This window comes from Grus americana, chromosome 5 (genome assembly GCF_028858705.1).
Source record: "Grus americana isolate bGruAme1 chromosome 5, bGruAme1.mat, whole genome shotgun sequence".
Lineage (NCBI taxonomy): Eukaryota > Metazoa > Chordata > Aves > Gruiformes > Gruidae > Grus > Grus americana.
In genome coordinates, this window is record NC_072856.1 from 62,443,721 (window position 1) to 62,466,020 (window position 22,300).

General features: G+C 44.0%; 1 protein-coding gene across 1 annotated transcript; it reads right to left on the bottom strand.

The window, feature by feature from the left end:
• Positions 1-344: 344 nt before the first annotated feature.
• PPP1R36 (protein phosphatase 1 regulatory subunit 36) lies at positions 345-20,410 on the bottom strand. The gene is made up of 11 exons (XM_054827949.1): positions 20,345-20,410; positions 15,547-15,611; positions 14,249-14,329; positions 13,438-13,559; positions 13,249-13,315; positions 12,233-12,331; positions 8,180-8,319; positions 3,584-3,630; positions 2,117-2,313; positions 1,841-2,029; positions 345-582 (listed from the first exon to the last, which is right to left on the bottom strand). Exons 1-11 carry the CDS (start codon positions 20,408-20,410, stop codon positions 345-347), a joined length of 1,311 nt encoding a protein of 436 aa, XP_054683924.1.
• Between the last annotated feature and the right edge of the window lie 1,890 nt (positions 20,411-22,300).

Sequence of the window (22,300 nt, forward strand, 5' to 3'; positions counted from 1 at the left end):
TTTATACTCTAGTAAGTCATGTCTCCTGGTTGCTTTGCTAACCCTTTAGAAAAAGAGGTTGACATTAAAATCAAGAATCATATTCATCTTCAGGTGTCAAAGCACTTCCCAAATTAATTCAGTAAAATAATCTTCTCAGAAATGGTGCAATGAAGGCAATAAGTTCAAGGAAAAATAGTTAGTGATAGAATCAGGAATTACAGTCCAGGTCTCCAGTCACCCAGCCCTTGTGTGTTAACTACCCACCTCTGACAAATGAGTTAGGCTACTTAAGCTGCAATTTTAAAGTGATTTACTTAGCCGTGTGAAACCATGCCACTCAACATGAGAAGATACCACTTCTGCTAGTTGCTCTGATGACAGTCACCTTCTACCTGTCTTCTTGAGAGCAGAGTGCTCTGACTGCTAAGCCTGTTTTGGGGGCTTCTTGGAGCTGGCAAACTGAGGTAGTTTGGCAGGATGGAGAAACCAGTCCTTATTCTTCCTTGCTCTTCTTCTTTCTCTTCTTCCTCCTCCATCATCCCATCAGGCATGTTCATCAAAGATTTTAACTCACTACAATGAGCTCCAATGATGCCCACCCTGTTAGAAAACATCATGTTAATCTGCTTGACACAATGAAGCAAAGGAAAATGGGAGAAAGGGGGGACAGATCTGTAATGTTTCCTGGGTAAACCAGCAAGGAACCTTGCCTCCTGTAGCTGGGCTGTGCATAACCCATTATGCAGAGAATATCTGCTCTCCCGCAGGGAAAAACAAATAACCATGCTTATACCCTCAGCATCTTGCACACCACATCATGTTTCTGTCTGGAGTGTGCATGCACATAACATGAGTTGCACGTGTCCATGTGAAGCTCAGCACTCCCTGGAAAATTTGGCCCTATTACATATGAATTACCTGATTCTGTGCATAAGCTATAAAGCCAAGGTGCTCAGGATGCACCCAGCTTCCAAAGCATGCATGAAACAATTACATGTGCATCTGTAGCAAATTTCACACTCTCAAGAAATACCGGACTTGCTGGTTGTGTGTTGTAGGTATGTCCAAAGATTTTGCATGCACAGTGCTGTAGCATTCATTAGATTGCCAGATCTCTGGAAGATCCAGACAAATTAAGGCAATTCTCAAATTCTAGTTTCCAGGCCGGAAAAGAAGACTTATGTGGAAAGTCTTACAGGGAGCCTTAGATACACTTCAACAGAGCAAAACTGATTTACAGTGGTCCTGTTTACATGAGTTATTACATAAAAAGGTACTGCAGTAATATTTCTGTTAACCATGGCTGGATGGAAAATGGAATTTCTCTCATATGGTGTACTCAGGCTTGAAAAATTTTGGTTTTATCATTAATCAGAAGAAAAAGTTCTATTTCTATTACAATTTAAATTATATTTTTAAAAGTACAATGTAGTAAAAAAATGACTGTGTCAGAATAAAGTGCATCAGTAATGTCTGCTCAGAATATTAAAAACTAACAGTCAAGAAGAAATAAGAAATTGGATGAATCATGAGAGGGAAAAAAAAAATTTGAGAGGTTTTGATTAATTTCTGCTCAAATTTATATTAAAGCATATTTCCTTTCCCCAGAATTTTTTTAGTTTTAACAAAGCATTACAATGGACAGTAGCTGCTTTGCCATCAGTTAACCAGGAGTACTACTTCTGCAAGTTTCAGGCTCACTCATGCCTGTCTTGCCTACACTCCTGTTCCTCTCTAACTCCCATGTAGACCAAATCCTCAGTCCAATGGCCCCTCTCCCAGTGAGGAAGAGCTACATGTCCGACATCCTTCCTCATAGCACTACCAAATCTATTTATGTAGAGAAATAGCTTCTTACTTGGTAGTAAACCATTCTGAGAAGTCTGGCAGGCCATCACACGTGCAAGGTTGAGAGTCTGTGCCCTGGCGGTAGTGGTTCTGGGAGAGGTATTGAGCACGGTCCTTTGGTAAGGGCAGCAGCGTGCTGAGCGCTGGCGAGCGCTGGTGAACCATGCTGTTTATGGAAGGGTGCTTGGCACGTACTTTTCTTGAAAGAAAACAAATGCAGGTGTTACCTCAGTGTATTCGGACAGGGCAGGTTCCCTAAGGACTCACCAGTGTGTCAAATGTGTACCTCAGATACGGCAAGCGAATAGTATTTGCATCAGCAGTCCTGTCTCCTGCTTTCTGCAAGTCAACATTGCTCCTGTCTCTTAAAGCAGGATTGAACACATTGGAGCAAAGAAGCCTGCCGATTTCTTCCCGAATCACTTGGAAGTGCTTCCGTCTGAACACAAGCCAAGCCACATGGCTGCAGAAGTTGTAGAAGCCCTAAATTGAAAACACAGATCCCCTTTTCACTGGGAAAAGGCCCAGAGTCCCATTGCATCCCAGAGGGGAGGCTGGCATGACTCCACTAAAATGCCAGCAACCATTTAGCATCAAACTTTACCATACATCAGTGCAGATTTGAAAGGACTGGTTTTTTAAAGGTATGCAGACAGATGAGGCTAGAAACTCAGATGGAGTTCATCTTGCTCAACTCTGACCAATTTGGCTCAGTCTTGCTGCTAGAAACTAAGGAGTTAACCTGAGATCACCACCTAGTTTCCCTCAATAATCAACGGAAAGAGACTGATGGGATGAATCATTCTGTGGGGGTTCCTATCACATCCATCTATCTCAAGAGGCAACAATTCACCCTCTGGCTGAGCTTCTCTTTTCTGCATTGACTGTCAAGGCAGCCGAAGGGCATGGTCTGACTGGACAGCTATTGTTTGGGCAGCTGCAGGTAGACAAGATGATCCCCACCCTGAATGATGGTATTATGGTCACAGAAAATATTACTACCAAATATGAACTCATCACATCTCACCTCCGCATGTCTGCTTGCTGATTAAAAAAAAATAATCTAGCTTTTCACTCCTATTTAACATTTGTGATCCCTGGCATAAGCGGAATCAACCCCCAGTAAATCCAGTCTGTTCTTGAAAAGATGGCATTGGTGGGACAGCTGTGTGTCCTTGGAATTGAAACCACAGTTCCCTTCTTTCAAGGAAAGGCTTCCCAATTTATGAATTACAAAGTATAATTTGGGCCCAGCTGGTTTGTATTCATTTTCTGAAGCTCTGCTACACAGTGAGTCTCATAAATGGCTGATGGAGATGTATGTTGCAGGCCAGAAGAGGTCATTGGCATCTAGAAAACTCGCCAAGGGTAATGGAAATGAAAGAAGGCTATGAAATGTCTTTCCTACAGAGATGAAACTGTGAGGCCCATGATGAGAAGAAACCTATGCACCAAACTTCCCAGAGGTACCTCAGGCTGTGGTTGGAACTGCCTGGGGGCTGAGAGCCACAGAGGGACTGAAATTCCCTGGCTGAGGGCTCCAAGGGGAAAAGGCTTGGGCTGAAGGGCAAAGAGATGGTATTTTACAGGGACATCTAGGCCCTAGAGGTAAAATTTTATTCTAGGTACTTTGCCCTACAAGTAAACTACCAGGACAACCAAAAAGGGAAAGAGCATTTGGCTGTGGAAGGGAGGGACATGCTCTGGCCTGACACTCAGCCACACTCGCCATTTATCTTTGTGTCTTTCTTACCTCAAAGAAGCTCCGATCTTTCTGCAACGATGTTTTTCTCCTAAGGCAGTGAACAAGAGCACAAAATTAATAGCAGCAGTCGTCCTTTCAGCTCTCTGAACAGAGCATTGAATATGACTCATGAGGCTATGCCAAGCTGGCATTTCACCAGGCAATAAAGTTGTTGCTGGTAGATCCTCATTACTAGCATGCGGAGACCCACTGTCCAAGAGAAAGGCAGGACTCAGAAGGAGAAAATGCAAAATATTGTATGGCTCAGTTAATTAAATGAGACAGAGAACAAAGCTGGATGTGATGAGCAGGCGAGGCTCCCCTGCTATGCTATCTAGACTGAGCTCTCTGCATGGGCCTCTCAAAAGTGGTCAGCACTGATCTAACCCAGTTCCCACTGAAGTAAATAAAAAAACTCTTCCTGACATCACTGGAAGAGCAATGAGCAGAGTTACCAAGGGCACAAAGCCAGGCCAATGCTGAGACAATAAACTCAAAAACCAGGAAGGAGATGTCTGATGAATGTCCAAGAAGAAATGTAAAACATGCCCAAGAATGACAGAGGGCCTTTGTTAAAGAAGCAGCAATTTGCCCAGTGGAAGCCTGAGAGATGCTCTCGCCACCCACTTGAGCCCAGGGATTCTCACACAAAATCAAATGACTGTCCATCATGTGATGCACACATCCCAGCAGCCACTCAGTTCTCCTGGAGATGGCACAACTCATCCTCATGGAAATAAAAGCAAAAATTCCCTGCTAGCCTACACTTCCCCACAGATCTGGCTGGGTCCTGCCAGATGCACAGGAAAGCCTGTCTCCACATCAACTCACCAACTCCTGATATGTCCCTTATCTTCCTGATAATGTCAAGTGTTCCATACACCTGCCATTCACCAACTGCCATCACCCCAGAAACATCAATGCAGAGCAGACCATGAAGATAATACCTTTCAGCCCTATAGTTCTATTTACCATCTTCTGACTTTTATTTATTGATTTTTTGATCAAGATGACCATGTATCTCCCTACCCTGCTCCCACCAGCCATAATCCTGCTGACACGTCACGTATTGTGCAAGGGAAAACAAGCTTGACTCCGCAAGCATGGCGTGGACACTTGCCAAAGCAGAACTCCCAGAACAACTCTGATGCTTTTGATTCATTATGAATGCTGGTAAAGTACAGTGTTCTGTCTTCAGAATACCAGAGTGGAGAAACCTAAAGCGACCCCAGTTTCTTAAACCTAAATGTGAAACCCAGCTTCACCTTTTAACAATATACAGCTCTTGCAGTGTCTTAGAACTAATCCCTAGTCCCTATATGGAGGCCAGCAACAGCAAATAATGCTAATAATTAAAGTCAAACAAGGCCAGGGGTCTCCACCCTTCTTTCTCCTAGTGCTTTCTTCCCTCAGGTGAGGTATTAAGCTAAGAGACCTGCTTGAAGTAAAGTTTCCTAAAATGAGTGTTGAACTAAGAGGCACCTCCCATGTTGCTAATTACCTAGGAAAATACAGAAAGGGCCAGGAAAACATCAAACTTGCAACAAGATTCAGGATGGGACTTGTAAGAGATGTGAATGAGTGAGCAAAGAGCATCACACCTTCTAGAAATACAGTAATATTGCTTTCTCATAGCTGTCAGGGAGACGGGATGAGTTCATGCATAAAAGAGGACAGCACAGCCAAGGGCAGACAGTGCCGTAAGTGTGGGGTCTGGATGCAAGATGATGTTGGCTTCAGACATCTACAAGACCTACTGTTCTGCATAGGGGCACATGGGGAAGAAATGCTTCCTGTGCCACTTAGCAGCTCTTTCCACCGCAGCTGTGACACTAATTGCCCATGGGTCAAGCCAGCTTCAAGGATCAGTAAGGGCTGGCTGGACTGTGTTTGCACCATTGATGCATGCAGCGTTGGGAACACTCTGTATTTTTCCCATTATGACAAATGCCCATAAGGAAACTGGCACCATAAAAAGGTTGCGCAACCCCCATCAACTTAAAAGGAGAAAGCCAGACACACCTATTCCTTCCTTGGCGTTGGAGGCACAAAAGGACTAATGCTAACACACACAAATAACAGGTCTGGAGGAACTCTCTCAAATTCCAGTCTGGGATAGTATCAAGATTGGATTTTAATGCTGCATTTTACAAATCATGTAAATTGTTAAGATTAAGATGTTCTCCACCTAAGCCTCTCTTTTTAAACTTTCAGAGGAAACCTTTACATGAAGAATCGATAATTTCGTAAGAACACATAAACGTTTGGCAGATCTGGAAGGGAAAGCAGTTTACCAACATAGTACAAGATTTCTTTAAAATGTTGCTATGGTGAATTAGAGTGAAAAGCAAGAGCTTCAACACCATCATGAACCCATAGTTGGCTTATAAGAAAATATAGTAAAACTGAGGGTGGTACATTATCAATAGTTTCTCAGATTTTAATCTAAACATTTTTCAAGTTAAAAAAAATTCATCGGAAGTAACCTTCCCCACACTTTCTGTTTTGACAAAGGACCTTTCCCATCCAAAAACATGTGTGCTCAAAAAAATCCTAACCATCTTTTATAATTAAGAGTGTTAATCAGTTCTGTCCCTTAGCTCTTGGTTTTGGCAGTTCACACAATGGTCTGGGAGGATCCAGATAACATTTAAGGCTAAACTGAGTCAGCCTGGAAAAGATTATATTTATATAATTGCAGTATGGTATGGGAAGTGCCATGTATTATAATACGCTCAGCGTGAGCCTAATTCTGAAGTCAGCTGTAGTCAGCTACCGCCACCCTGCTATGAGTAACTCGGTGAGGTCTCTCTTCATGCAGCACCTTACATCATGAAGGCTTTAAGACACAGCTCTTTTGTAGCCTTTGTGTTTTCACAGCCTGTGGACACCAACATCCCAACCCACTGCCAGCCTCTATCCCCCACTGTGACAGAAACATTAAAGAACACAGTTTCTTGCTTCAGCTCTCTGCTCTCACTCTCATGCTGGTGTTTTTTTGCCACTCAGTCCTGCACATTCCCATCCACCAGACAACATGGGTGACTGAAGAGGCAGCAGAGCTAACTAGCTGGGTATACGACAGGCTGTTTTATCCAGCTGCATCCAGTTCTTGTGTTCAAGTCACTTTCTGCAATAAGTTCCTCCAACTGAGTCTCATAAGTGGAGACATTAGGGCCACCCAACAGAAATAATGAAATGCTGTCATGACCTTCCCTGTCCAACCAGAGAGAACGTTAAGAAGATGCCTCTGCTCAGCAGGAATCTGGCAGCAGGGATTTGGCAGAGAAGGCTGTTCCCAGGAGTGCCTGGTGAAATGCCAATGTGCCATGATGCAGAGGGAACACATTCTTAATTCTCAGGGTCCAGCACCTTGTGGGATGGGGCACACTAAAATGAAAGCCCTGTTGGGACAGCAATTTCAGCTCCCCTTTGACTCCATCATTTCACAGGTTACCTTCTCCTCTTGATTAGAAGGAAGTCCAGGTTCCCCCACCCCAGCCAGGAGCACGGCTGCCCGGAGCTGTGTTGCAGGAAGGCAGGTGAATGTTTGTGACTCCTCTGGGGGACTGGCAGCAGTTTCACACCAACTAACTGAAAAAAATTGCCTGAAACTGCTCTGAGAAGATCTCATGGGTGCTGGGTAGGGACTGCCAGCTCCTTTCTACTGCCAGGGAAAGGAAACATTGTGCAGGAACATACATGGCTGAGAAAAGAGTCCCTAACAGTAGCACAATCACTGTGTCATGACATTCTCCTTCCACTAACCATATTTTGTGGTGCTTAGTTGCCAGCCAAGGTTAAACCACCTTCATCTCCTGTTAAAACTCCCCTTTTCTTGTCCTCATCATTCCCTTGGTTTCTCTGCCTTTTCAAACACCCACACATCTTCTCCTGCCTTCTTCAGTTTCTTTTTTAATTCCCACCATGGGTTTCTCTCCCCTTTCAGTTCATTGCTGGGACCATCACATCTAAGGAGCAGTTGATCTTCACCACCCTGAAAAACTCATGTACTGTCTTCCCCACTCAGAGGTAGGACTCCTACGCTGCCGATGCCCAAGCACAACCTCTTCTTGTCTCTGCTCTTCACTTGCTGCAACACGGTCTCCTTCACTTGCTAGACTAGTCTTATGCTATCTCAGACTTGCCATAAGAGGAAATTTATGCAGGGATTTATGCAACCAGCCCATACATAACCATTTGCTTTCAAGATTTAGTGAAGTGGAAGTGGCAGGGGTAAGATCCAGGGCTGGCACTAATTTTTGCCCAACTGACTTTCATGTTGAACCCAGTAAAGTTTCCTGCTCTGTATTTCTATCAAGGCTTCCGCATACCAGCGCTAGAGCTTTCCAGTCTGGTCTCCAGAGCTCTGCTGCAACTCATCGTGGCCAAAACAGTTGGCAGCAGCTCACCAGAAACACTTTTAGAGTTGGTTATGAGATGAGATAGAGCTGCAGGGAGGTCAGGACATTTCTCTGTCTCATGGTCCCTTAGTCCTCTGTGACTCCTTGGCCCACAAGACATTTATTTCCCTGGGCATTCACTTGTGTCACTCAACAGAGGCCTTGGCCCTGGGCTGCTGTCCCCAGAAGGGGTTGGCTTACTTTCCACTAGGCATGCGGTGCTGCTGTGCCATGCCTCGTTCGAGGATGAGGTGACTGTACACCTTGGCAAGGTGAATCCTGGCCACCGCTAACTTCGCCAACACATCGTCCATTTCTTTCTTCTCTAAAAAGATCATAGTCCTGTTTCAAACAAAAAAGGAAAAAAAGTTTTCAGGGAAGATGTTCTGAACAGAAGGGGTGCTAGAAAGCATGGCTGTTCCTGAGAAGCAGGCATGGTTTTCAGGCACATAAACCAACGCGCTGCGTGACACAACTGGGGGACCCCTCTGCAGCAAGGCTGGGTTCACGCACTTCCAGCACGGCTTGGCAATGCCGGTGGGGCCACAAGGCCTGGGGCTTGGGCCCAGACAGTCTCTCTTGCCCCACACAACTTATAAGCTGCATGCCCACAGCCCGTCAGGTTGCCGTCTTTGATCCTGCAGAGCTTATGAACCCTTTCTGCAGCCTGCATAAAAGCCCCGGAGCTGCATTTCGATATCTCCAGGCGCAGAGTCTGTCACCGGGCAGCCTGGAGCGGTGGGTCTGGTTCATTCAGAGACAGCACTTAGTCCTCTTCAAACAGGCACATGAAGCGCTTTTGGGACTGCCTCTAAACAGGAACGGCTGACACCACAAGCCTGTATTTTAAACCAATTCAGATCAAACACTAAGGAAATGCCAAACCAAAGAGCTTTCTATTTCCTCTGCTTCCCCTGTAATCCACCCGACTGTCTCCCAGTGCCTGGGAGCACTGCCGGCCTAAAAGTTACCAGCCTCCTTTCACACTCAGGAGAGCTGGGTTTTTTTCATCTGTCCTATCCCTGATGGCCTCCAGCTCTAAAGCTTTCTACACAACCCACCTTTAATAAATTAGGACAATTACTCTGGGCTTCTCAAGGATAATCGCTAATAAAATTCAGCAGATTTTCCTCAAAAGACATGAAAGGCTTGGAAGCAGAAACAGACAGAAACTAAAGGGGAAAGAAAATGCAGGACAGAAATAATAGCCCTTGTTCCATTCATGTCTCATCCACCACTGCTGAGTTTTTGTTCTTAGTCACATATTTCAGAGGTGAATATTCCCAAGCTGTCTCCGGTGGGGGAATGCCTCATGCCCACTGCTTTGGAAAACCGGTTAATTATTTTTGAAGTTAGTTACAAGATCTTCCACAACCTAGAAGAAGCCAGGAAAGCCTCAGGCTTGGATTTACAAAGAATCAGCACAGCACCAACAAAAGATAAAGTCATAAGAAGTCAAAGATGCCCATATTCATCCTGATTTTCTCTGATAGCAACCCCTCCTGATACTTTTTTTTTCCAAAGAAAGTTTAATGCACAGGAGCAATGACTTCTGAAGCCAGGATGGTCTTAGATGTTCTCTTGAGGCACTGTGGACACCGATACTTCTACATCGTCTAGGTTCAAGACAGCTGAGGAGCTATGCAGACTATCAGGCCTGGCTCCCTGTGGACAAGAGTAGTCCCAACAGATGAGTTAGGCATCTCTCACAGGCAGCCCAAATGGCAGGAACCCCAAAACACACCAACTAGGAGCAGGAATAACCAGCATTGTTTTCTGTGTTACTAGGTTATCACACAGGGTCTACAAGAAGAGCAGCTCAAGGACTGCACAGCCGTTGGATGTGTCTGTCATATAGGAACATCAGGCTGATAAAGGACTAGACAGGTCACCAAGCCCTGGCTCCAAGTAATCTGTCTGTCAGTTTAACTGGGAGCAAATTATAGGTGTCACTAACGAGAAACATGAAATGGCACTGGCATGTCTTGCCTCCAGTCTGTCTCTACTTGTGGCACATAGCCAGTACTACATAGGAAAGCAAAAAAGCCTATGAAACTAAATTATATCTTGGAGGAAGGTGGAGGGAGTTTTCTTCCTGAGCAGGCCACTAGCAACAGCCCTGAGCATGGGATTTATGTGGGATAGATAGAGGAAAAGAAATGGCTATGCAATCTTCCTTCACATCCTCTCAAATACATCAGCATGTCACAAAACCAAGGATTCTTATCACAAGTGTAACTTTATTTCATTATGATTCTATTATGTAGTTATAAAATCCCTTTCACAAGCTCACAGAGCTCCACCTTCAGAAAAAAAGTAGTTTTCTTGCTTGCCCCCACTACTTCCTAGTGGAAGACCATTCCAGAACTTTACTCCACAGAAGGGAAAAGACAGTCCTTGCTACCTGTGATTTGAAACATAGCACATACCAAGTTTGGAATTAGACCAGGTGGGTAACAGAGGAAATGGGACATCTTGAACAGGGAAAGAAGATGCAATATCAGAAAGCTCTTCATACCATGATTAATAACTCCCTGCTCCTCCAAGTCAGCTAAGACGCTAACACAATTAAGAATGAACTTCAACATTAAATAGGACCTAAAATTGCCTTTTGTCATTTTACTTTCCTTCCTTATATTTCTGCTTTCGTAGATCAATATCCTGAATTCCTGCTTCTGCATGGTGAGTGTCTCTTCTTTAAGTTTCTCTGATGTTACACTGCATGCAGGTAATCCTGACAAGCAAGCCACTTCCCTTTAGGGGAGGTAATGAATCTAAATAAAACAGTATTGTAGAAGTGGAGAGTCAGTATATGTTTCCCACCAAAAGGCCGGAGTCACTTTGGGAGCACTTCATGCCAGAACACACTGAAAAGTCTCTCCTGGCAGGGTTTATCCAGTGCTTATGGCTGATACCTACTAACCAGAGCCTCCTTGATGCAGGAAACATAACCCTATATTGCAAGAGGTCCAAACTCCCCATTGTTTCAGTCTGTTTCTGAATTTGCCACACCAGTAGATGATATGAGCCATATTGATATGTCATGACCCATAAAGTGTCCTCCTTGTCCTTTACCGGCCAAGAGCAAGGGGATCATTTTGTAAATTGCAGCCCAGAGCATCTCAACTGAATCTATGAGCTTTGGGTATGAAAGTATGCTGGTGGTTTTCTTTATTTATGAATTATTCCTTGGACAATGAGACAAACACCTGGCAAACTATGGGTGTAGAACAAATCAATTCCTTAAGGCCAGCAATCCTTCAACAGTCTTTTCTTCAATCCAGATGAATCAGCCCCTCTTTATATCAAGGCTTCATGAACTGTGAAGTACGTAATCATGAAGTGCTTTAAGAAACTACTCAATCAATTCTCAGAAACTATTATAGACTCCAGAAAATCACTGAAGTTTCTTACCATCATGTTTTTTAACTCTGCAATGCTTTCTCCCAAGGCATATAACCCTGTAACACAGCAGCTCCTAAACTCTTCCCCTGGCATCCCCACTTCCACTCTGCAAGGTAGCAAGTGTGGTCACACACCCTTACTTGGGAACTGCTTTCCTAGCATATATTCCTCGTGTTGTAACATGTTTCTAGCACCTAAGAGTCATCTGAACCTGCTTTGCAAAGTATTTAGAAATTAAGTCTTGAAGCGATGTGACCCACAGCACAAATTAACACCCAACAGACTCAGTTGCGACTATTTGCTGCTCTGTATTGCAAGCAGAAATGACTGGATGCTAATGTTATTAGTGGGAAATGGCATTAAGGGATGGTAATTCGATCCAGGGCACTCACACAGATTTAACATTGATAGTAGTAGTAATGATTTATTCAAATTGCAGCATTACCTTGAGGAGCCAAATTATTTGGTGACCCCATTGCAGCAGGACTGGATCCAGCCACCATCTTGAAAGGGAGACTACGGTGACACCATGCCACGCGAACAGCAGTGCATGCTGCCCAGGGCAAGGCTGGGGGAAAGTGGGGTTCAAACCCTCCCAGAAAATCTGTTTCTCTACATAGTCAGAGGAGCATATGTCCTGGAGAGCACGGAGGACAAGGGGATAGGGACATAAACAGTGAGACCAAGGGGGTTTTCTTCTTAGTATTCCATATATAGACTGGGCCAATATAGCAAGCAGTCCTTGCTCATATGCAGAATCCCACTGATTCTGACACAAAAGACTGCTCTGTGATTCCAGATTTACTGGGGCAAGCTCTGGGTGCTTACAGCCCTAAAGTCTTGTACTCACAAAATCAAGGATCTGCATTTCTTTTCCAGGGCAATTTTTTCCAGGTAAAAAGATAGGTAGAAGAGCAGGGCCATGAGGAACTCATCCAGTTTCTTATTCCTAAATGAAAGGTGGAAAGGTCAATGTGAAGTCTGCAGATTTGCAGATACAGACACCAGAACATTAGGAAAAAGAACAAAGTCTCTGCTCAGGGGCCTGCATTATACCAAGTATTAGCTATATGGCTGAGATCTATTCGTAGCAAGCACTCCGCCCCACACTAAGACTTCGAAGGCTTTTAGAGAATTGCTAACAGAGTCCAATAAACATGCCGAAGAGTGGATTGAATTGGATATTACCAGACATACTGCAAAGAAGCATGTTTTCTGCACTGAACGTGCTGGAAGAGTGGCATTCACATTCAAAGGAAAAGGGGGATAACTTGGACACCTCTCCTCTTCTGAAAGGACAGTATGACTAAAGCTCAACAAGGTCTACAGATACATTCCTAAAGCAAAGGCAATGCAGCCACTCTATGGCCCTGGTAATCTCAGGGATATGCCTCTGAGATATAATGCTCTGCCTGTTGCCTCCTCGCTTTTAGCCTATAGAGATGCAATACTGAAAAGTGACAACAGCAAATAATGAGCCCTGTAGCTCTGATGGCAACAGCAGCAGCAGGACAGGAAGGCAGCCCAGAGTCCCAGTCATGTTAGCACTCCTGGTGCACGCAGTGTTGCGGGCACGCTGGCTAAGATGGAATTTAACTTAGGGTAAGATGGATAACAACCTCCAGGTATTTAGGCCCAAGTTCTTGCCTTCCTTTAGGTAACAGAGTGGAAAGCTTTCAAACAGGTGATAGCAGTATTTCTCTGCAAATGTCGAGGACAACATGCATTTGGTATTGCTTCCTACTGAACCCCACAGATGAGAGATTTTAAACCTCTGATATTTCATATTCTACTTCTCATACACCCCAGTCCCTCCACTACCAGCCACACACACATAATTCTTGAAACAAACTCTAAATGACATACCTCATAACCTCTGCAAACGATAGCATGTAATGCGACTCATTTGCTTCTTTCAAAAGCAAAGCAGCATCTGAAAACATACAGAGGAGAAAAACAATATTGCCTCAAAAAAACCTGTTAGCATTAGCAGAAATAGCTTTCTAATTTGTATAGGTGATGCCTTGCTGATAGGAAATACCAGCAATTACTCACATTTGACATCATCCAACGTCACATATTCATGTTGTACCCACTTGGACAGCCTATGCAATTTTCGCTCTTTGTCAGCCAGCCTTCTTTCAGGGAGCGCTGCACTGCAATCATCTTGGAAGATGCTAGTGGTTGACCAATACATACCATTTAAGGACACAGTGTTAATGCACGTCTGAGAATATTGAGATTATCTACCAGGCATGTACTCTCTTCATGGCACTCAGTTGCAAAGTGACAGGCAGTGAAATGTGTTTGGCAGGTATCCTGAAGTAGCTTTCAACTATTATAACCACAAAACCGGCTGGGAACATTGAGAGAAATAGGACAATTCACCTCTAAAGTTGCGTCTGAAGTTGCGCTTTTAGTTGCTAATATAATAAATTGTGACTATATTATTTAGATCAAAGAGGTTTTAAGTAATGGATGAAAGTCAGCTATACTATGTTCTGAATTTATAAAATTAATAATAATAATAATCTTTGAAGTGCCTTACACAGATGAATTCATTACCTCACAATACTCTTTAGGGTAGATGAGAATTATTACCTCATTCTGAGCGATCTGGAAACAGCAACAAAGGTGCTGAATGACTTTACCAAAGTCATACCAGGCTAGTGCCTGAGCTAGCATTCAACGGCAGGCATGCCTGGCTCTGTTTTTATGTTCAGACCACTCATCCGCCCTGTTGAAATGACAGCTGGCTTCCTGTTTCACGTGTTTTGTTCAGACACGATCCTCAGACAATGGATGAAAATATTCCCACCCAAATGATCTTCTTTCTTTTTGAGCTAGGCTAATCAAATTGAAATACCTTTTTAATGTCTTGACACGCATTTCCTGAAAGTGAGTATTTTTTCCTTCCTTAAGGTTGTCCTCAGCTGCTGGATTGGAGCTGAAATACAGAGTATGAGCACACAGTAGTAAGAGTTTAAATTACTAGCAGCAGTGCAAAGAGGTCAACATCCCACGATACAAAGGCATATCTATTTTGACCTCTAACTGACACTAAGAAAACATCTGGGTAGTGGTGAGGTCAACGTGAGACATCACTTTCACGAACACAGAAGCAAAGCGTAAAGGGGCTTCCCCGGGTGCTCCTGCTCCGTCTCCTGCCACTGGAAACACTGTGCCATGTAAACCCTTCAAGCAATCAGTGTCTCAAGCGGCTTTAGGAAGTTTCTAAATGTGAAATGCTCCATTCCAGAGCTTTTCTTTGGGATTGCTGAGGGCAGAGACAGGCAGAGGTCACCAGGGAGCTCACACCTCTCCCTGGAGAGCTACTAGGCAGAGTCAGCAGCGTTCCCAAGCCCAGCGGAAAAGTTGGCCGGAGCTGCTGAGACACAGACCATGAAAGGCACCTGCAGTAGCCGTGTGGCCAGGGGAGAGGTGAGCAGGCAGCTCCACCGTGACAGGGCTTGGAAAATGCCCGGCAGGGCAAGGAGGCAGCAGCAGGGAGCGTGTGCCTGACCCACCGCTGCCACGTTCCACCTGCACTGCACTTGAGAAGAGAGCAAGGGGGATATAGCTTTGGGTGGGTTTTTTCCCCAATAGTTTTTGGGAAAATGTAAGGGGAAATAAGAAAAAGTCTTAATGCACCACCGTCACAGAAATTCAAAGCACAGTTAAACGCACTTTGTCCTCTGCAGACCTGTGGTTTCCCTAAAGGTTTGCAGTCCTCCAGTGCTCCCCATTGCACAGCATCATATGTAACACTGGCAACAGGGAACATCGGTCTGTGGACCTCCACCTATAGGCACCTGGGGTGGCATTTGGCCCTGGCATCCAGCACTGCTGCTCCAGTGTGTGGCTTTCTGACACATGGCAGAACTCACCACATGCTTTTAGCTGTCCCTGTGCAGTGGGTTCAGCTTGAGAGCAGTACAGAGTAAATGCGTATTTCTGATTGTCTCCATTAATATAATAGGATAAATGCTGCAGAGCCAACAGTTAAGGAGCTGTAATCTCAATTGTGGTGGGGGGAAAGGGTAATAATTTGTCCTGCACTTAACGTTCAGGAAAAACATTATTAGACTCTGATTTTACCTTACTTGGAATCGCTGTATCAAGGCCTAAGCTTGCATAATTTGAAATTAAACATCATTCTCTTACCTTGCAAATTCAAGTGTGTTAGTATCATCTTTCCAGTACCACACGCCTGGAGTTAGTTTTATTGTCTGCAAGAAAACAGCATACGGAGTACATGTCATAAATCTATGCTCAAGTTCTCAGCCCAGCTCAGCAAAATAGTTATAGCACAGGCACTGTGCAGATGGGCTGTTTCCTATCTTTCTTACGTCCACTTTTCACTCAGATGTTGTTTGTTCGTGTGTTAGTTGAACAGAAGTTCTCTGAGATTAAAGGCTGATAGCAGAAGAAAGAAAAAATGGGTATCTGTCCTTTTTTATGTCTTCCAGGTTATGAACAAATAACTGAAAGTTTGCTAAGGAACATCAGTTCTTTGATTGCCAGTGAATCAATAAAGACTGAGGAATCAAATGGAGCCATGCATTAAACAACACATTGCTCCTATTTGGTTGGGGTTTTGTTTGTTTGGGCTTTTTTTAATAATATTTCTGTAACTGCAGAGACTAAGTATCAGGAGAAAGGAAAACTTTGTTTAAAAAGGGAACATGTTATGCACTTCCTGATATTCTGAGAACTTTAAATAAATACCGGATAGACCCTTCAGTGACACTGGACAAAACTACTAGTAACAGCATTTTACAGTATCCATACATTACCAAAAAAAAAAAATCATTAAAAAAAAATCCCCTGGAAATAAATAAGATCTGTTAGTCCCTTTCTTAATTAACAAGAGACTTACAAACCCTTAACTATAATTTGCAGGTCACCTTTAAAGCAAAATGACTCTTTATTGCTGAAATCCATCTGCCTACAAATTTAAACTGAGTGAAACATTAAGGCTTTCTGTGGCTTTTTGCCAGGTACCATTCAGCCAGCCAGCCACAAGGCTCTCACAAATTCTTGCTCAATCTAATTTGGTAGTAGAGCACTGGATACAGGACACCAGAATAATTTCATGTCAGCAGCCAGCAGCCCATGCGATGGTTAGACCGCAGAGATGAGTATTAGGAAACCATGGCTCTAATCCTTTGACAAAAAGTGGTTATTTCGACTTGTTTGTTCTAGTCTTCGGTCACAGCTTTCTAATACTGGTTTACAACTCTCAGAAGAAAAGGGCCATGCAAATGCTGTACCTTTATGTTACACACTAGAGATTATGAACCATGAAAGAAAAATAGAAAAGGGAGTACAGCAGAGCAAGGCCTACCAACACATCACAAGAAGGAGAAAATACCACTCCTGTGTCTTCAAAATACATTTCAGCTGCTTCTCACTAATACAAATGGCCAAGTGACTGCCCAGCCACCCTGCTCCCTGGCTGGGGCAGTGGTTCAGGTCCCTGCCCTGCCCTGCCCATCCCAGGGGCCGTCCTGTGGCCCCCAGGATCTGCTGCAGAGGCAAACATGAACAGCAGCAACAACATGGAGCTGGGAAAGCTGGGGAGACTCACGGACAGCATGGTGCTTGCCTGGGACACTGCCCGGAGCGCAGGGAAAGGCAGGCACTGTTTACGGCCGTATCCTGGTGACTGCCTGCTGTCCCCTAGGAACTGCGGGTCCTGGCACGTAGGTCCCCCTCCCAGCGCTATGGACTGGGACTCATGTCCATGTGCTCTGCTCCTTCCCAGCTCTGCTAAACAGCTTCCCTGGGTAACATTTTAGTCCAAACAGGGAAATTAAGTGCTTTCCATGCAATAACATCTCCGCAGCCATTCATTTGGGCTTACTGTGTTCTTTGATGGTCGGGAGCTGCGGAGGTTTTCCTGGTTACTGGCCCAGGACTGGCAGCAGTGAAGGCAGCTGCTCCCGGTCCCTCCGTTACAGGCATCGATGTCTGTACCGCACTCTGAATGTTAAACCTAGTGTAGCTTGGGACTTCACAAGATTTAAAAGTATATCTACCAGGTCACAAGTCTCCTGTGACATGACCTAGGTCTCTATGCGAGCAGTCAGCTCAAGATCTGCAAGTTGCCCCTGGAAATAATTCCCGTACGTTACGGCACGTCACTTAAGGGCATGATTTTGAGGGAGGGATTTTCACCTTTGAGATATTGTGAAGCATTGCTTTTGCAAGCAGAAAATCTCTCATACTCGTCATTCACAGTGGATCAGTGTCATGTATAACTGGTACTGCTTTAGATTGCACCCAAAATTGGTACAAGTTACATTGACAAAAGCACCTTTTGCCAATAGAAGTCAAGTCCCCATGAAGGGTGAGGTTTCACATTACAGCTAAGTCAGACTAATAGTTAGTTGTTGATGGAAGAGGCATTCTTGCTCCCATCAGAGTTTTCCCATCATTTATCTTTGTGTTGATTCTTTATCTTTTCTGTCCCCACAGCAAGGTGGTTCCCTAAACTGTCAAAAATAATAATCCAGCAAAAATAAATGAGCAGCTTTCTGCTGAGTTAGCATTTTTACATCAGTTCATGGTGGAGTCAGAGAAGGACCAACAGAGATACAGATAAATGGGGCAGGACCACACCTCGCAATAGATCAGGTCAGCTATAAGGTGAAAACCAGGCACAATCTTGGAAAATTTTGCTCGTACAGATGCACTCGGCCAGTATGTACTTTGAAGAGATGAAAATACCTGACCTAAGACTTACAGACAGGTCAGTTCAGTAAGACAGAAGGAACATTTCCTATGCTTTCAGCTCTTAAAGATGGCTTCATTCATTTTTGCAATAGTTTCTAACTAGGGAAAATACTCTTGAAAGCAGCACTGAGATGTTCACAACTACATGGAAGAACACATGGACAATAAAATGTGGGGAAAGAAAATTTCTATAAAACAACCTGTCCCTAACTTCCCCCATTTCCATAGCCTTCCAAACACTGCAGCTTTTCTCCTGTAGCTATTCTGTAAAGGTTTATCCATGCAAACACAATCAGTCCATGGACAGCTAAGCAAGAATCTCAAATCACCGTGAAAATTCAGCTCTGGCTCTGTTCTCTACAGCCATCTCTTTTTTTTTTCTTTGACAATCATGTTGTGTATGTTGTGTTTCCAGTTGCTATTGCAGGTTGCCAAGTACATATCCATGACTTGGCAGCCAAGTTACATATTTAAGAGGATGAGAGAAGCAGGTTTGGGAACGACCTCAGATCTCATCCATGGCAGCCAGGCAGCACTATAGAAATAGGCTTCCCATCAGGGGAAAGTGGGAGGTATGGAACTGATGGCTCATCGACTCGCTTTTATAGAGCGGGGCTGTCAGCCTCAGGAGACCCTCAGCCCATCGTGGCTTAGGAAAAAGTTGTGCCAAAAGAACTGGCAAAATAAAGGACGTGTTGCAGATACTCAGGGCTACCTGTGTTAGTGTTCCTGGTGCAGGAGACAGGGGAGACAAGCCTTCAGCTGTACTAGAGTTGGGAGAAAATTAGCACAAAAAGCCCAGATGAAAGATGGGGAGAAACTGAGAACTATCTACAGGGAGAACAACTGAGTTTGAAGACTGGGACTGAGAGCTAAAGACAGAGCTGGCTAGGCAGGCAGGGAAGGTCTGGGAATCAGTGCAGCAGAGAGGTGACATGGGGAAAAGGAAGGAAAATTTGGAAGGGATTTGTGGAGAGTGGGACAGAATTGGCTCTGGCCAAGCACAGGAGCCAGGACAGACAACAGTGTTAGGGGGAACCCCGAGGCTGACTGAGTTACTAGAGCAGGGATGCTCAGATGCAACACTGTACCACCCTTAGCCAAGTGCTGGCTGGAGGAGATCAGTTCAGCCCAGGTATTTCATGAGCTAAGGCTGCAAAGGTGAACACCAAACATCCCACCCATGCTGACGGCCCAAATGGATATCAGTCTGAAAAAAAAAAAATTAAAAGCCTGGCATTGTGTAGCAAAGGAGATTAGTGTCTGTTGGATCCCTACTTCAGCTGTTGCAAGAGTTAGAAACTATAAAATGAGTGAGGCAGAAGATCACAAGGAGTGAAATTAAGGCATAATGGTTGAAGCAGTTGAAGGCTACGTGGGAAACTGATTTCCACATGGGCTTCAGTCACAGAAGGCCAGGCAAATCACTCCAACCTGCATTCAACCCTAATGACCACTATTTGCATGCTCTTTGCTTTCTGAGCAAACGGCCTGGCTGCATGGAAGTCTGAAATGCAAGACTCGATATTCACAGCTGTGACTGAAGCCAACGGGAACTGAACTTTGAACACTCCAAGAAGGGCGTAATACTAAGGTGTCTGAAAAAACAGCTCCTTGGCTTTTCCAGTGGAAGACCCCATAATGGACAGATGGTATTTGGCTTCTGCCGATTTGTTTTATCACCTTTCTGTGGGAATTATACACATCTCAGGGGTGAAAACTAAATGTTTAATGTTTTGAAGCACTCAAGATGCGATGGTGATGAGTTCCACAGGCAAAATCCTGAGGGATATTCTTCTCCAGAGCTGGGGCTGGACAGCACACAGTAAATAAGGTGTACATTGAACTGGGAAGTATTACTTTCTTAGAGTATACACCATCCACTGTGTGCACTGACCAAGGCAGCTGCCCTACAGAAGAAAAAAAAATTAAAAAAACTGTTCCTGTGTAACTAAAACCTGAGTTATGATGCATAAGCACAAAGAAAGAAGAAATAGGCTTGCTCTGATGGTCATAATTCTGAACAAGTGAGCTTGCAGCCTTAATAGGCTTCTTTTAATGTTGTTTCTTGTGGTGTTTGTGTGTCCATGTGCGTCCCAGCAGTTGAGAACACTCAACAGTATGTATATGTATCCATTGTTTAGGTATATCTAATGTTTAATTCGGATATCACACCCAGAAAATAAACACATGCATAAACTCAACAAAAATATCACTGACTCACCATCCAGTCATTCACCTCTTTTCTGCCTCTCGTTTCTTCTTGCTGTGTCAAGTCTCTGTCTTCCATACCCACCGTATTAATTTCCTCCTCTCTTCCCAGGGCAGTTAAATGTCAGCCCTGGTTTCTCTAGGAATATTAGACTCTGTGTGCACACTCCTGTTTGTATTAGGCACACAAGGACAGAATGCAATTGCACAGTAGCTAATACTCAGTCCATGACTACGTCATTTACCTGCCAAGTACTTCTGCCTGCTCATTAAAACCAGGATCATGCTGTATGAATGGAATAAATAATGCCCTTAGGTGTAATACTGTGAGCACTGGTGTGGTTTTTCACTTCAGATTTGTGCAAAATTGAAGCTCCTAATTCTTTCTTTTCAGCAACTTGCAGTTTTCACATATCAACACTGATGCATTTTAGTCTCATTCCTTGGATCAGCCAGAGCAAAGGGTAGTAAGATAGCTGCACTGTAACTTCTGGAGAAGTACCATGTCCACCCCATGTCCTCCTCTTCCTGGGACACCAGCACCAGCCTTGCCCCAGAATCAGAGCCCTGTGGCCTGGCTACCTGCCACGTTCAGTGGCAATTACATCCACAGCGGCAAACTGGCTCAAGGTGTTTGATAGGCAAAGGCAGAGTTAGCTACTAAGTCCAGACCGAAGGTCTAAGGGAAATTGGAAGGCGGTGATTGCCTAGTACTGCTTACAGGAACCCAGGCTGCATTTGGAAAGCCAGAAAAACCAGCTGCACATTCTTTTACTGAAATCCTCATGCAATTACTCCCTCTGCGTGGTTTTATCAGATGAGATTATTGAACATTCGCAGTTGTCAGCTCTTTTCATGCAGCTAGGCATTTGCCTTGTGCTCCTAACAATCAACCATTTGTTATTAACATGCCTCTAACAGAAAGGAAGACGTATTTAAATGTACCTCGCACTCAATAGGTATTTTCAAAATTTCAGTTTTGAGTCTATATTCTGAGGCGCTCAGAAATTTGTGGAGCTTAATAAAAATGTCATAGCCTAGTTTCTAGTTCTTCTGTAGGATATAATAACAATGTCCCTGCTATAGAATTGGGGGGGGGGTGTGTGTGAAAATTTAATATAGATGTACTACAGACAAGATCTACCCTATTCAATTCTGTGAGCTTTGAAGGTAATTGCAGAGAACTTTATTTTTAGTCTTTAGTTTATTACAGAGACTTTTTAGCTTATTAGATTTTTTTTAGATTAGTTTTCTTCTTCCTGTAGTGCTGGGTATAGGAATAAGGACTCGGTAGCACCAGTTGTCTTTAACCAGGCTGTGCCAGTACATTTGCAAACATGTTGTGAATGAGGTCTGCAGGCAAATACGGAGTCTGCCAAATGAGAAATAAACATGGTTGTGAAAGAAATATGTTTATGTTTTTAGATACAGCCTGGCAAAAAGAAATGCTGCTTTCAGCTCTGAGATGTGATTGCTAGACTGTCAGTTCAACTGTGCAACAGCTCTTAGGGGGGGATTGATAGTTAGAAAATATTTCATGATGCTTGTCAAGGCAACCAAGACCTCTACTCCCATGGGGTTTTCAAGAGTCTTGCTGAAATACATAGCATTAGCACTTCTGGAAGTATCTTTTGTCTCCTAAACTCGATTCAAAATAAATTTTTAACTGCAACCATTTGGAGCAGTGACATTTTTGAACTGCTCCAACTGATAGGGTACAGGTGGTGCTAACTGCTACCTAAACACGAGCAAAAAGGACCTCACGCTTCTTGGTCCAGGATGCAACAGTGGTCTGTCAACTTGTGTACAGGCCAACACACAAATACCAATTCCTGAATGGTGGGAGAGAGTAGCTTTGGCAATGGAAAAGGAACAAAAATTTCCTATACGGCTCTGGATTTTCTTTAAAAGAAAGACTACCAACAATGTGTTGGCTCTTAGAGGGAAATTTATCCCCTCTCTAAAATTC

Coding starts and splice junctions, on each gene's coding strand:
- PPP1R36 (XM_054827949.1), bottom strand. CDS start 20,410: ATGGAAGACAGAGACTTGACACAGCAAGAAGAAACGAGAGGCAGAAAA. Junction 13,560..14,248: donor CGTGTCAAGACATTAAAAAG/GTATTTCAATTT, acceptor GTCAACCACTAG/CATCTTCCAAGATGATTGCA. Junction 2,314..3,583: donor AAGATCGGAGCTTCTTTGAG/GTAAGAAAGACA, acceptor TTTTCAATTTAG/GGCTTCTACAACTTCTGCAG.